At 32.4% G+C, this 12,205-nt stretch overlaps 1 protein-coding gene across 1 annotated transcript; it reads right to left on the reverse strand.

Moving 5' to 3' along the window:
* Positions 1–551: 551 nt before the first annotated feature.
* Positions 552–5,302, reverse strand: LOC18606057 (Clathrin adaptor complexes medium subunit family protein). Its single transcript, XM_018117930.2, has 13 exons — positions 4,951–5,302; positions 4,560–4,737; positions 4,333–4,423; positions 3,821–3,915; positions 3,573–3,662; positions 3,441–3,489; positions 3,228–3,366; positions 2,882–2,998; positions 2,415–2,505; positions 2,194–2,336; positions 1,803–1,917; positions 1,250–1,294; positions 552–1,170 (listed from the first exon to the last, which is right to left on the reverse strand). The coding sequence occupies exons 1-13, from the start codon at positions 5,031–5,033 to the stop codon at positions 1,090–1,092; spliced, it is 1,317 nt and encodes a 438-aa protein (XP_017973419.1). The 5' UTR covers positions 5,034–5,302; the 3' UTR covers positions 552–1,089.
* Between the last annotated feature and the right edge of the window lie 6,903 nt (positions 5,303–12,205).

Consider the following 12,205-nt stretch of genomic DNA (forward strand, 5'->3'; position numbering starts at 1 on the left):
TTGCTAAGGATCCAAATACCTGGTAACAAAATTTTTAGTAGGCTTGGGGCATGTGGTAGATATGATAGTGATTTTGTGTCATATTTGACAGACAAAAACAAGACTCCAGCGATGTACAGTCATTGATGGATGCTTGCCTGCTTGAATGAAATACAGATGTAACTGCCATAATAATGTCATATCCATTTAATGGATACTACAAGTTTTGGAAGCTGTCCTGCAAAGAGCAAAAAATTTTGAACTTAAAAAGGGTCAGAATCTCTATGGAAAAAGGCCAAGAACCCACCCACAATAATTTCAAATTCGATATTCAGGAATCACGACCCGACCCGGTGAGAGCATTGAACCACCTACAACTAAAATGAAATTGAATATGTTCTTTTTTTCTTTATGCGTAAAAGACATTGATGTGCCTCAAAATCTCCCAGAAACATGGATGATGGAGCAAAGACTAGAAATGATGCTTAAAAGGGTATGCTGATAACCCTTTCATTGCTGTACAGCACCTTGAAAAGAACTTTTCTCACTAAAGAAAAGCAAAAGCATAAAAGTTTGATGGAAACGAATCCTTTTGAAATTTCACAACAACATTGGGAGGGGAGCAGCAATGTGCAGCCCAAAGCAGTGGGATTCACTACTTGCCCAAAGCAGCGGGATAATCTACACTGACCTCAGATGAATCCAATTCCAAAATCCAAACTTCCCAGGTTCCAGCTATCCTGGTCATACTCGTTTAAAACTGCGTATAGTTACAACAAAATGTGTGATAATCTGCGACAAGTAATACAGCATCATGTAATAATGGGACCGTGTTTTTGTTCTAAATAAGGGCTAGCCTTTACAAGAAAAATAACAACCAAATACTCAAAATAATCATATTAACAAAACTCCACTATGAGGGGGAAAAAATGCCTAATAATTCAAGAAACATGAACACAAGCTGCATCCTTTAGGGGGTAATGGAGGCTCATTCACCTTGCCCTCAAGGTAAAATACATGCAACAATCACTTTGCTGAAACAGCTAGCAAGAAAATATCCTCATCACTGCTCAACTTCTGTGACACAATCTCACAGTAGCACCAATGTTTTTAGCACCTGACCTCATATGAGCCAGCCTTGGTAATATAGCGAACCCACTCAACCGTGTTATACCCACTCTTCTCCCATACCTGCAAAATATTGATGAAGTCAACACAGCGTTCACCTAAAGGAATCACATATACATTCAGAGTACATAAGAATTCTGACCTTAAGAAACCGGACACGTAAACCAGAGGCTGTAAACATTGGAACCTGAGAAGAAAAATGCCAATAAGTTACATCTGTATTTCGCTTGTCTAAGTGTCTTCCATAAACATGGTAAGGTGTCAAGATTCCCTGCCTCAGTCACCAAACTGATGCTCTTTGGCATTTTCATGAAAAATACAAATAAGAGGTTTTGTTTTCAAAGATGTGTTTAGAGAACCAAATAGAACCTTAATTCCCTTTATAATCCATTGATCATCCAACTATCCCATGTTGCACCCCCCAATTCCAAATTTTCAACTCATCAAGCATACCTGGAAATTCAACTACCTTTAAAAGGATTAAAAAGGGAAACTAGACGACCGATGACATACATTACAAACAATGAGGTTAACAAGTACAGCATCTTTATTTGAAATTTATAAAAAGAAACTAGAGGAACAATTTCAAGAACAGCAATATCTTTTCTATATTTTCCAAGAAAAAATATTGCAGTAGAACAAAGCAAAATGAGTCTAACATTATTAAGCAGTAAAAAAGTAATCGACTTAGGCACCTGAAATTCCATCTGAATTGGTGGCCTTGTCCAAGACTTCTTTTCTGCCATCGTGGAAATTAACTCAACTTCTGCGCTCAAGGTTGGCTCTGTTTGTCCAGGGAATTTTCTTATCCTAAAAAATCACATGAATATATCATTTAGCAATGACTCAACTCAATCTAAAGATAAACCATATATAGAGTGAAAACAAATGACTAGCAAAGGATAATAAACTCATTGGGCAATTGGCAAACAGATTGGTGCATGGAGAGGTTTGTGGTTGGGACTGCAGCACACAAAATGTTTTGGCTAATCCACCCTTAAGATGAGAAGAAAGCAGGCAGGCAGATTCTTAATATGAAAGTGGAACACAGAAGATATGCGCATATTAACAAACGAAAACACTTACTTCCAAACCAAGCAATCAATAGCAGCATTATACTTTGCTCGACCTGATGTGACTTGGAAACTCGTTTTCGCTGTTTGTTTTGGGACAGGAATTTTGATGACAACTCCAAGAGCAAACATTTTTGCTCCAAAGACACTTTTAACCTGAAATATTAATATAAATAAGCCAAAAGGAACCATGAACTTCCATTATGGCCAATTTCAAAATGTATGATTGCAAACCTTAACGTTTACTTCCATTCGTGTTCGACCAAGTTCCTTGATTGTTGGCAAAACCCGAAAAGGAAGATTAACACCCTCAGTGATACGGTACCTATGCATTCATCAAGTCAAAAGGAACATTAAACAAGCATATATAAAAGAAATTTGAATTGCAGAAACATAGCAAACTGAGATCATTCACCACCAATAGAAAAGGCAACAGATAGAGCCCCACACCATTAAGCATTCATTTTCACAATCTATATCAAAAAGATTTCTAGGTTCAAATGGCATCTGAATGATCAACAGAAGCGTTCAGAAAGTAACATGGTGAGCAAAGATTGAATGCAGCATGGCAGTCTCAGATGCAACGGCCTTACCGCTACAATTATATAAAGTAACAAAACTTTGCTACAACTGAAGTTACATATAAAATAACATAAACTTGACCCACAAAATAAAATATGGAAGAAGACTTTTAAGCTTACTTCATCAATTCAAATTCACCATCTGGTGGCACAAAACTAACAGTCTTTTCTGAGTTGAATCTTGTAAGATTTACACACTGATGGAAAGTAACATCATCGAGCTCGATAGTCTTGCCACTGCAAAATGTAGCATTGTAAGAGATAGAAATCATAAAGTTAAATTTTCATGCTTTGAAAACAATATCAGAAAATTTTGACTTCGTGCAAATGGGAGCAATATATTGAACAAAGAATACAAAAATTTAGAAAAGAACAAATGCAAAATTGACCAGAAAGAAAACAAGAGGATGATATATGAATAAAGCAAACCAGAATACGATGAAACATGAATGCAATTTGAAGCCACCTTTTAGTAGGACGGGATTTTAGTTGTGATTCTTTTTCAAGCCCAATTTTATCATTCAAGCCCAACTTCAAATCAGGCATTCCAGAGAGGAAGCACTTCATAAGAATCTTTCCCGTAACATCACAACGCAGAACACTGCCTGCAATCCCCAAATGGTTTATAATCAGCCAAAAGGCATCAACAAACAAAAACACTTTCAAAACCAGTACCAACCTTTTGAAGACATAAGTAGGTTTACACTTTCCACGATGTCCAGAAACACCTAAAACAAACAAATGTTAAAACCAGCGGAATTGCCACATTCAGTAAAGAAAGGAAGTTGACAGAACTCAGAAGCTAGATCACCTCATTCTTTTTATAAACAAGTCCCTCTCTTCGCCAGCCAACAGCACCTGTAACTTGTAATGTTGCATTTGGAACTGGCTTATCTGAGGGCTATTGATTTGTTGCACACAGCAAATGAAAATGATTAATGAGAACGCAACTTTATAGAAAATTTAAAGCACAAATTAGACCTAGATCTTCCATACATGTATCATCCACATGCATCAATCCTGAAAATACAATCCTGTACAACATAGAATACAACTTACCTTGGATGAAAATGGGGATCGCACTCCTTCCTGAGTAATGTAAAGCTTTAAAATTTCAGGAGAAAGATTTTGTGGGTAGCCAAAGTCCATGATTTCTGCAATGTCAATGCAGAAATCAAACATTTAATCATTCAATCAAACAACAATTTGAACCCACGGCTAAATGATTTTCTTCAACCTTCCTTTCTGTAGAATAAATGTCTGGTATAGAAGGTAGCATGCAACCTAAAAGAGACAAACTATAATTACTTATTTAACTGTCAGTTAATTGACCAATTGAGTCTGCAAGTAATATTCATATGTTTCAGCTGCTACCACTAATTATGCCAATCTAAGCTCCCTAACACAGTCCATAAACCATGAGTCAAGAATCAGTGGTAGTGAATACACAATATAGAAATGCAATAGAATATCATGCATCAAGCCAAAAGAAGAGTGTCTGAATACAGTAGAAACTAAGCAAGAGAATGCATGAGGAAGGAGGTACATTTAACTGTCCTTAAATCACATACCATCCAACAATTCGTAGATCAGAACAAAATTATTACGAATAGCATCCTCATCAAAAGCACCACCGAAATAGGATTTGAACAATGCAACAGCCTGCAAAAGAAGCAACAACGACAGTGTTACTGTCAACCACCATAGAAAAAATAAAAAACAAATTGCACATTTTTCTAGAGGAATATGAGGTAAATCTTTTCTATATAAAAACAAAGAGCAAGATATCTTTGACTACCTCAACAACAAACTTGAAAGCGCAAGCTACATTAGCATTGCTGCTGACAACAATTACGATGTAGACATTGCTGATTCTCATGTAGAAGAAAGAGCAACCTCCAATCTGTCGCACGGGACATGTACCGAGTTCTTTCGTTTGCATTATGTGCATTCGGAAGGCATCCACCATATTTCCCCTAAATGGAAAATTATACGAATCAAACACACACAACAACAATACCAAAAGAAACTAAAGAATTTTCATAAACCTCACTCAAACCTCGCCGTTTCATAGAAAATGAAAATTAGCTATTAGGAGAAACCTAGATGCATTCACGCCAAACTCACAGAAATTAATTCTATTTATCAAAGTTATAGCTCGAATTGAAGGAAAAAAGAGAAAGAGTTACCCGACATCGTCGCGGTAAAGACGATTGATGAGGACATCGCCGCGGAGATTCAAGAAGTAGATGGCAGAAGCGGCCACCGGCATCTTCGATCCAGTGGATCGTGTCCCACGTCAAATGAAGTGAAATCTATTGAGAATTGATTGGATCGGCGGTGGTTGAAACCGGTGAAGCACCTGGATCTAGTAAAACAGATGGCGTTCGCTTTCGATTTTGGTTTGGGTTTGGTGATCAAAGCATCGGTGAACAAGAGAATTGAAGAGAAGATGGAAATTGTTTCAGAAAACCAGTTTTGTGCAGTTCGCCGTTGGAGAGTTTTAATGGTCAAGGGACATTTCCGTCTTTTTATTTTAAGCTTTCGAAATATAGCTATCTTTTCAGAATTTTAAATACTATATGTACAATAATGTAATATTTTTAAAGGTTAAATTAAATTGAAATTAATTATATTTGGTTAATTCGATTTAAATTTTTTTATTTCGATTGATTTATTTAATTATTTTAATATCTAAAATTTACAGAAAAATTTATCAAAAATTGATTATTCATAATATATCTTTAAATATATTTTTTTGTATAAATATTATTGACATTTTTAAATATAAAAATTATTAAAGTATTTTATATATTAAGTATAAATACTATTAATATTTTTATAATATAAAATAAAATCCACTGAATTGACAAATGCTCATCTTTAAATATATTTTTACAACTACTAACATTTAACAATTCATTTAACTACTTTTAATGAAATTAAATTGTCCAAATAGAGATATGTGATTAATTTGATTGAAGTGAAACTTCTTTTTGAAACTTAATTATAGGAAAGGAAAGTAAAAAAAAAAATAAGTAAGTGGTTTTTTCTTTTTATGGAAGGAAGAATATTTTTTATTCTTATCAAGACGGATTACCATAAATCCATATTGAGCATAAGCTATTAGAAAAGAGTCAAGTGAGAATATCATAGTCATAGAGCGAAGCCATGAATCTCATATCAATTATGTATTAGAATGATATTGGATATTTAAAGGATCACACCACCTTTATATGTAAGGCGTTTTTTGTAAGATAAAATAGTAAGGCCAGCAAGGAAAAAGATGATTCGGATTGTGACAGTTGTTATCATAGTAGATTCTGAGCGTATTGGCGATGAAGTGTGCCATTAAAGACATTGACCCTTAATGAAGTGGGGATGCTGAAGCTCTCCTATAACATAATGAATAAAGTAGTGGAAAATGTAACGGTCCGTGTGAATCCCACTTTACATTTAAAAAAAGTGAGAGCTTTTAGAGAGAAATCTCATTTTATATTGAAGAGAAGTTAAATATCTTAGAAGGAATAAGCTCTCAGAGGGGAATCTCAATTTACATTGAAAAGAAATTGAAGCTCTTAGAAAAAAGCAAATGAAGTAGGAAAGAATGTCACGGTCTTAGTGTAAAATCATGTGAATTCCATTTTACATTAAAGAAAAGTGAACACCCTTAAAATGGAGCAGACAACACCTTACATCGAAGAAAAGTGGAAGCTCCTAAAAGAGAGCAAATGAAGTGGGCAAAGGCGGCCCAATAAGTTCAAAGATGTAAAACGAAATATTCAAATGAGGTTTTTTATTATTGAAATTAAAAAAAATTATTAAAATTTTATTTTTCTAGCTTTTTGAGATACAAAATTTTTAATTAAACATTTATAATCAAGTTCTTCTAATGTTTCTTTTTCAATTGATAATATAGTCCATTCATTTAATCTTTCTTGAGACATTATTGATCTTAAATAATATTTTATTAATTTTAGTTTTGAAAAACTTATTTTTTTTGAAGCAACACTTATTAAAATTGTTAACATTATTCTAAAAGCAATATATGCATTTGGAAAAGAATCGAGTCTTCTTATATGATTAAGTATGTCAATTATACTGTTTTCTTCCTGTATAATTTCTTTTTAAATTTTTAACTTCAAAAATAAATCTAAATCATCAATATCAGAATAGTTATTATATTTTAAGGAACATTCAAGAATAAGGTAATATTTTTTCAAACTATTATCATCTAATGACTTCAACTTTTTGCCACTATATAGAAAACAAAAAAAATAATTAGTTTTATATATAAGAAAAAGAATAGCTGTTGGAAATCATCAAATGAGTTGATTGGAAATAAAAAAAATAAGTGAGAAAAAAATAACTGTTGGAGATAATTAAATACATATGATCGTTAGTTAATTAGAAATTAGAGAATATAGTTGAGAATTAATAGCATTCTAAAATTAAGAAAGTGATAGACAATTGAGATTTCTTAGACACATAATTAGAAAAGTAAGAGAACAAATAATTTTATTAATTGGTTTTTACTTATATATATTTTTAATATAATTAATTATATTATAATTATTATAAAATTATAAATCCTTTTCAAATTTGGGGTCTTTCCAAATTGGAGACTTAAAGCCCTTACTTTGGTGGCTTCACCCAAAAGCTAGCTTTGAAAGTGGGAGAGAATGTCACGGTCCTAGTGTAAAACCATGTGAATCTCACATTGAAAAGAATGAAGTGGGGGAGAATGTCACAGTTTTAGTGAATAACCATGTGAATCCTACATTGAAGAGAAGTGGACAAAATCTAGAGAAATGACAGCTTCTAGAGGGGAGCGAACAACACCTCACAAGAGATGGTATGGACAACACCACTTATTCACTTAAATGTCAAAAATTTCTGCTTGTCAATATAGATTTATCAAAAAGTAATTTATATATTAATAGTTAAATACTACATAGAAAGATAAATTTTATTTATATGAGTACTAGTCACATAATGACAATTGAAATTTTTAGTTATTTTTTATTTTTATTTTTTCCATTTTAAAAAAATTCTAAAATTTATATTTGATATAATAAATTTATCACTTCATTAGTAAATAAATTTAAAATATAGAACCTTCAAAAATAAATACTTATAATCTAAAATGTATTAACTTTGAATGATTTTGAATTTTTACTTTTACATATTTTACGAGATGACATTTTATAACGAAATGATAATGTATAAAATATTGTACATTAATAGTGCATTAAATATAAATTCAAAATTTATAATTGAATATATAATTTATAACAATCCATAAAAAGAAAAAAAATCATATATAAACAAGATGAATGGCTTATTTTTATACTTTACTTATTTTTTTAATTTATTGGCTTAAATGTCAAATGTTACTATATAAAATAGTTCTATCACTTTTTTTTACTAAACAAAATATCACTTTATAAAACTAAGAAAGAATTAGAGAGAGTAGTATCATTTCAAAATTATAATCTCTATTTAATTCTTGTTTACTATTACTTTATTGAGTTAAAACTTTTATGACATAATATATAAAAAAGACCCTAAATTATTTAAGAAGATTTAAATAAATCTTTATACATTTATTACGTTCAATCAAGTTCTTATATTTTTATTTTGAGTCAAATATATTGTTATGATTAATGATTAACTTAGTCAAAATGTTATTTGTCATTAACACAACATAACGTTGACGTGATATGCTAAAATATCACAATTGATGATGATGTGATATACTGGTATATCATACTTGATTATATCATGACATGCTATTTTGACATAATAATATGATCATATGGTATTTTTTATTTTTCATATTAATGCTAGTATTATGTAGATATAAAATGATAGGTGGTATTTTAACTAATGACAATTATCAATCATTAGTGATAAAAGCTTATATGATTTAAAATAAAAATATATTAACTTGATTGAATATATTAACAAATGGAACGTTACTGTCGAAATTTTCTTTGGGGTGGTGATGCTGATCATAAACGTATTCACTTAATTAGGTGGAATCAAATATGCAGACCTAAAGAGGAAGGAGGTTTCGGTGTGAAAAGGCTACACGTGATGAACAATGCCTTCTTGATGAAACTGTTATGGCAACTAGTGACTCATCCTAAGTCCCCGTGGGTTCGCATTATTAATGGAAAGTATGACTTCAATATGGATAGACAATTTAGCTCAGTCTATTGTCATGGAGCATCGCATACTTGGAATGCACTGAGTAAACTGTGGAATGTCTTCAACAATAATTTACGATGGGTTTTAGGTGATGGTATCTCGATTCACTTTTGGAAGGATATTTGGTTTGAAGATACCCTTCTTTTAGAACAGGCCATACTTATAATATTGTAACAAGCGAGAATTGTCGCGTTCGGGAATTCTTATTAGATACTGATGAGTGAAATCGTGAGAAGTTAGCTACCTGCCTACCTAGTGATTTAGTGAACAAGATTCTGGTGTTTCTTCCTCCATCGTTATTGTAGACACTAAAATTATAAACACAAAAAATGAATCAAAAAAAAAATATATATATATATATATATAATAAAAATAATTAAAAAAATGAAAATGAAAAAATGAAAAAGGAAGGGAGAGAGGTACGACTGGCAGGGTGCGGACGCACCTTGCCAGGAGCCTCCCTCACCTTGCCAGACGCGAATAACATGCCCCACAGTGCCCAGGGACAAGACAGTGGAGCGTGCACCCTAGTGCCCAGGGACAAGGCAGTGGAGCGTGCCCCCTTCAGAGCCCAAGAACCGGGTATAAAGGGGAGGGGGCACTGTAGCATTCGAAAAGGAAGAAAAAACGAAAAAATCCCAGATCCTGCAAGCAAAAGAAAACAAGCATTCAAAATCCGAGAAAAATCTCGAAACCTACAAGCCAAAAATAAGCAACCAGAGACCCAAAAAATCCTAGTTTCTAGCAGCCAGGAAAACCCAAAAATCAAAAAAATCCCTAGTCTAAGCAGCCACAACCATCCACAAGAAAGTCAAAAACAAAAAAGTCAAACAATACCCATAAAAATACCTGAAAAAATGTGTGTGCAGTGAGAGTTGGGGCTCTTGCCGCCGGTTGAGAGGGAGGTTTTTTAGGGTTCTTTTGGGTTTCCGTTTGGGATAGATCTGAAGCTGATTTGGGTAGAAGCCGTCGCAGGTGAGAGAGAAAAAGAAGCCGCCGGAAGGTGAGAGAGAAAGAGAAGCTTGATTCGGGCGACGTGAGGAAGAGAGAGAGAAGAGAGTCACCGATAAAGGGGAAGAACTCCCCAAGTTAGGTAGCCGGTGAGAGAAAGGAGAGAAGAAAAGTTGAATTTTAGAGAGAGAAGAGAGAGATCCAGCGTTGGGTTGGCTGGCGTCGACGAAGGGAGAGTCCAATTTGGGTAAGGAGAAAGAGAAGGTCTGGCCGACGGTACAAATAGGGAGAAGAAAACTGTTACCTTGTTGGCAAAATAAAAAAAAAAAAAGAAAGAGAATGGGAGAAGTCGCCGGCCACTAGAGAGGAAATAGAAGCAGGAAGTGAAAGGGCAAAAGGGCAGAAGAAGCTCAAAGGGCAATGGGCAAAATGGTGCCGTTTTGCTAATCGGTTTTTGGGTGCCACAAAGAAGCTGAAACGGCGTCGTTTCAAAGGAAGAAGAATACTCTTTTGGGCCTCCAACAGTGAATTCGGGAAGAGGGTCCAGTCGATTGTCCTATTGAACTTAGGTCAGCATTTGAGCCCAAGTCAGGTAAAAAAATTTTCACTTATTCCTTTATGGGCTTTTTGTGTTTTGTGATGATTAGACCGAATATGGGTTAGCTAGATCATTTAGTATAATGTTTGAAAGTTTTTTTTAAAATAAATAAATAAATATTTAAAAATATAAGAATTAATGCAAACAACAAATATAAGGGTGAATATTAGTGGTAAAAGAAATAAATTTAAATACTTTGTGAGTCATAAAAATTATAATAATAAATAATGAATGAAAAATAATAATAATAATAAATAGTAATATAGCTTTATATGAAATAGAGAAAGGAGAGAACGAAAATAGGATAAGATAAAGAATCATTAATAAACTAATAGTTTAATTTAATACCAATAATGGGATAATCGGTCGGGATACGAGAAGTCACAATCCTGGGCCGAAATTCCCTATGTTCGAAATCCGAATCAAGGCTCCACCAGTATCATGAGAGGGCCTCGATTTCAAAATTTCGAAATTCTTAATAAATAAAAAGTTTGACTATACCAAAAAAAATTACTTGATAAAAATAATAAATAAATAATAAATGATAACAAATAATAACAATTCAAACATATAATAAATAATTAATTTGTGAAAATGCAATATAAATAAAAATTAAATAATAATAAATGTTGAAAAATATATATAATAAATAAATAATAAAAAAAACAACTAATTTAAAATTAAGCATTGAATATTAAATGGCATAAACTATAAAAAATGTAAAAAAATATAAATAAAAAATAAAAAAAAATATAATAAGATCTTGGACATTAGGTTTGAATAAAAGATTGTTTATAAAAAATATAATAATAAAAATATATAAATATATAAAATAAAAATAGTATATAAAAAAATACTATAAAATTTTTGTTCACTAAAATAACATAGAATTATAAACAATTTGTCTAACTATAAGTGAAAAACATAAGAACTTAGAACAAAAAATGTAAAGTATAAAAAAAAAAATAATAATAAGAAATAAGAATAGAAAATAGGATAATGAAAAATATAATAAAATAAAAATAATAATTAATTAATAATAACTAAAAAATATAGATAATTGCATTAGCATGACATATATATATTGCATTATGCATATCATTGCATATAAATATTTCTGTTTTCGAGTTTAAGCCCCGATGATGGGATCTTCCGGATATCTTGCGAAGGCGGGTATTTCTCGAAAAGTTTTCTAAGTGAAAAGATGTCCTCGGGTCCCACCAGTATGATGGGAGGGCTCGAGAACCCTCTTTAATAAAAAGTTTTTGCCCGAATTAGGTTCATTATGCATAAAAATATTATTTTAAAAGGAAAACGTACGATGACCCCGATGACGAAAATTATTCATTGAATTTGCGAAGGTGAGTTTCTCGGATAATTCCCTAGGTGAGAGAATATCCCGAGTCCCACCAGTATGATGGGCGGATTTGAGAAAATATCCTCGATAAAAGGTTATTTGTCCAGCATTTTTATCTAACGCCATGTATTTTATCTTGCCACCCATTTGCATTCCATTTTAGGTTAAGTATGAGATAAAATAAAAGAATAATAATTAAGGAAATATAGTGAAATTAAAAATTAAAGCCCAATAGGATAATTTAAAAATGGTACCGTTCATGGAACGGGCGTCCCAGGGGTGCTAATCCTTCCCTGGGCGTAACCGTACTCCCGAACCTAGATCT

This window comes from Theobroma cacao, chromosome 3, assembly GCF_053813885.1.
Source record: "Theobroma cacao isolate CCN51 chromosome 3, ASM5381388v1, whole genome shotgun sequence".
NCBI classification, from domain to species: domain Eukaryota; kingdom Viridiplantae; phylum Streptophyta; class Magnoliopsida; order Malvales; family Malvaceae; genus Theobroma; species Theobroma cacao.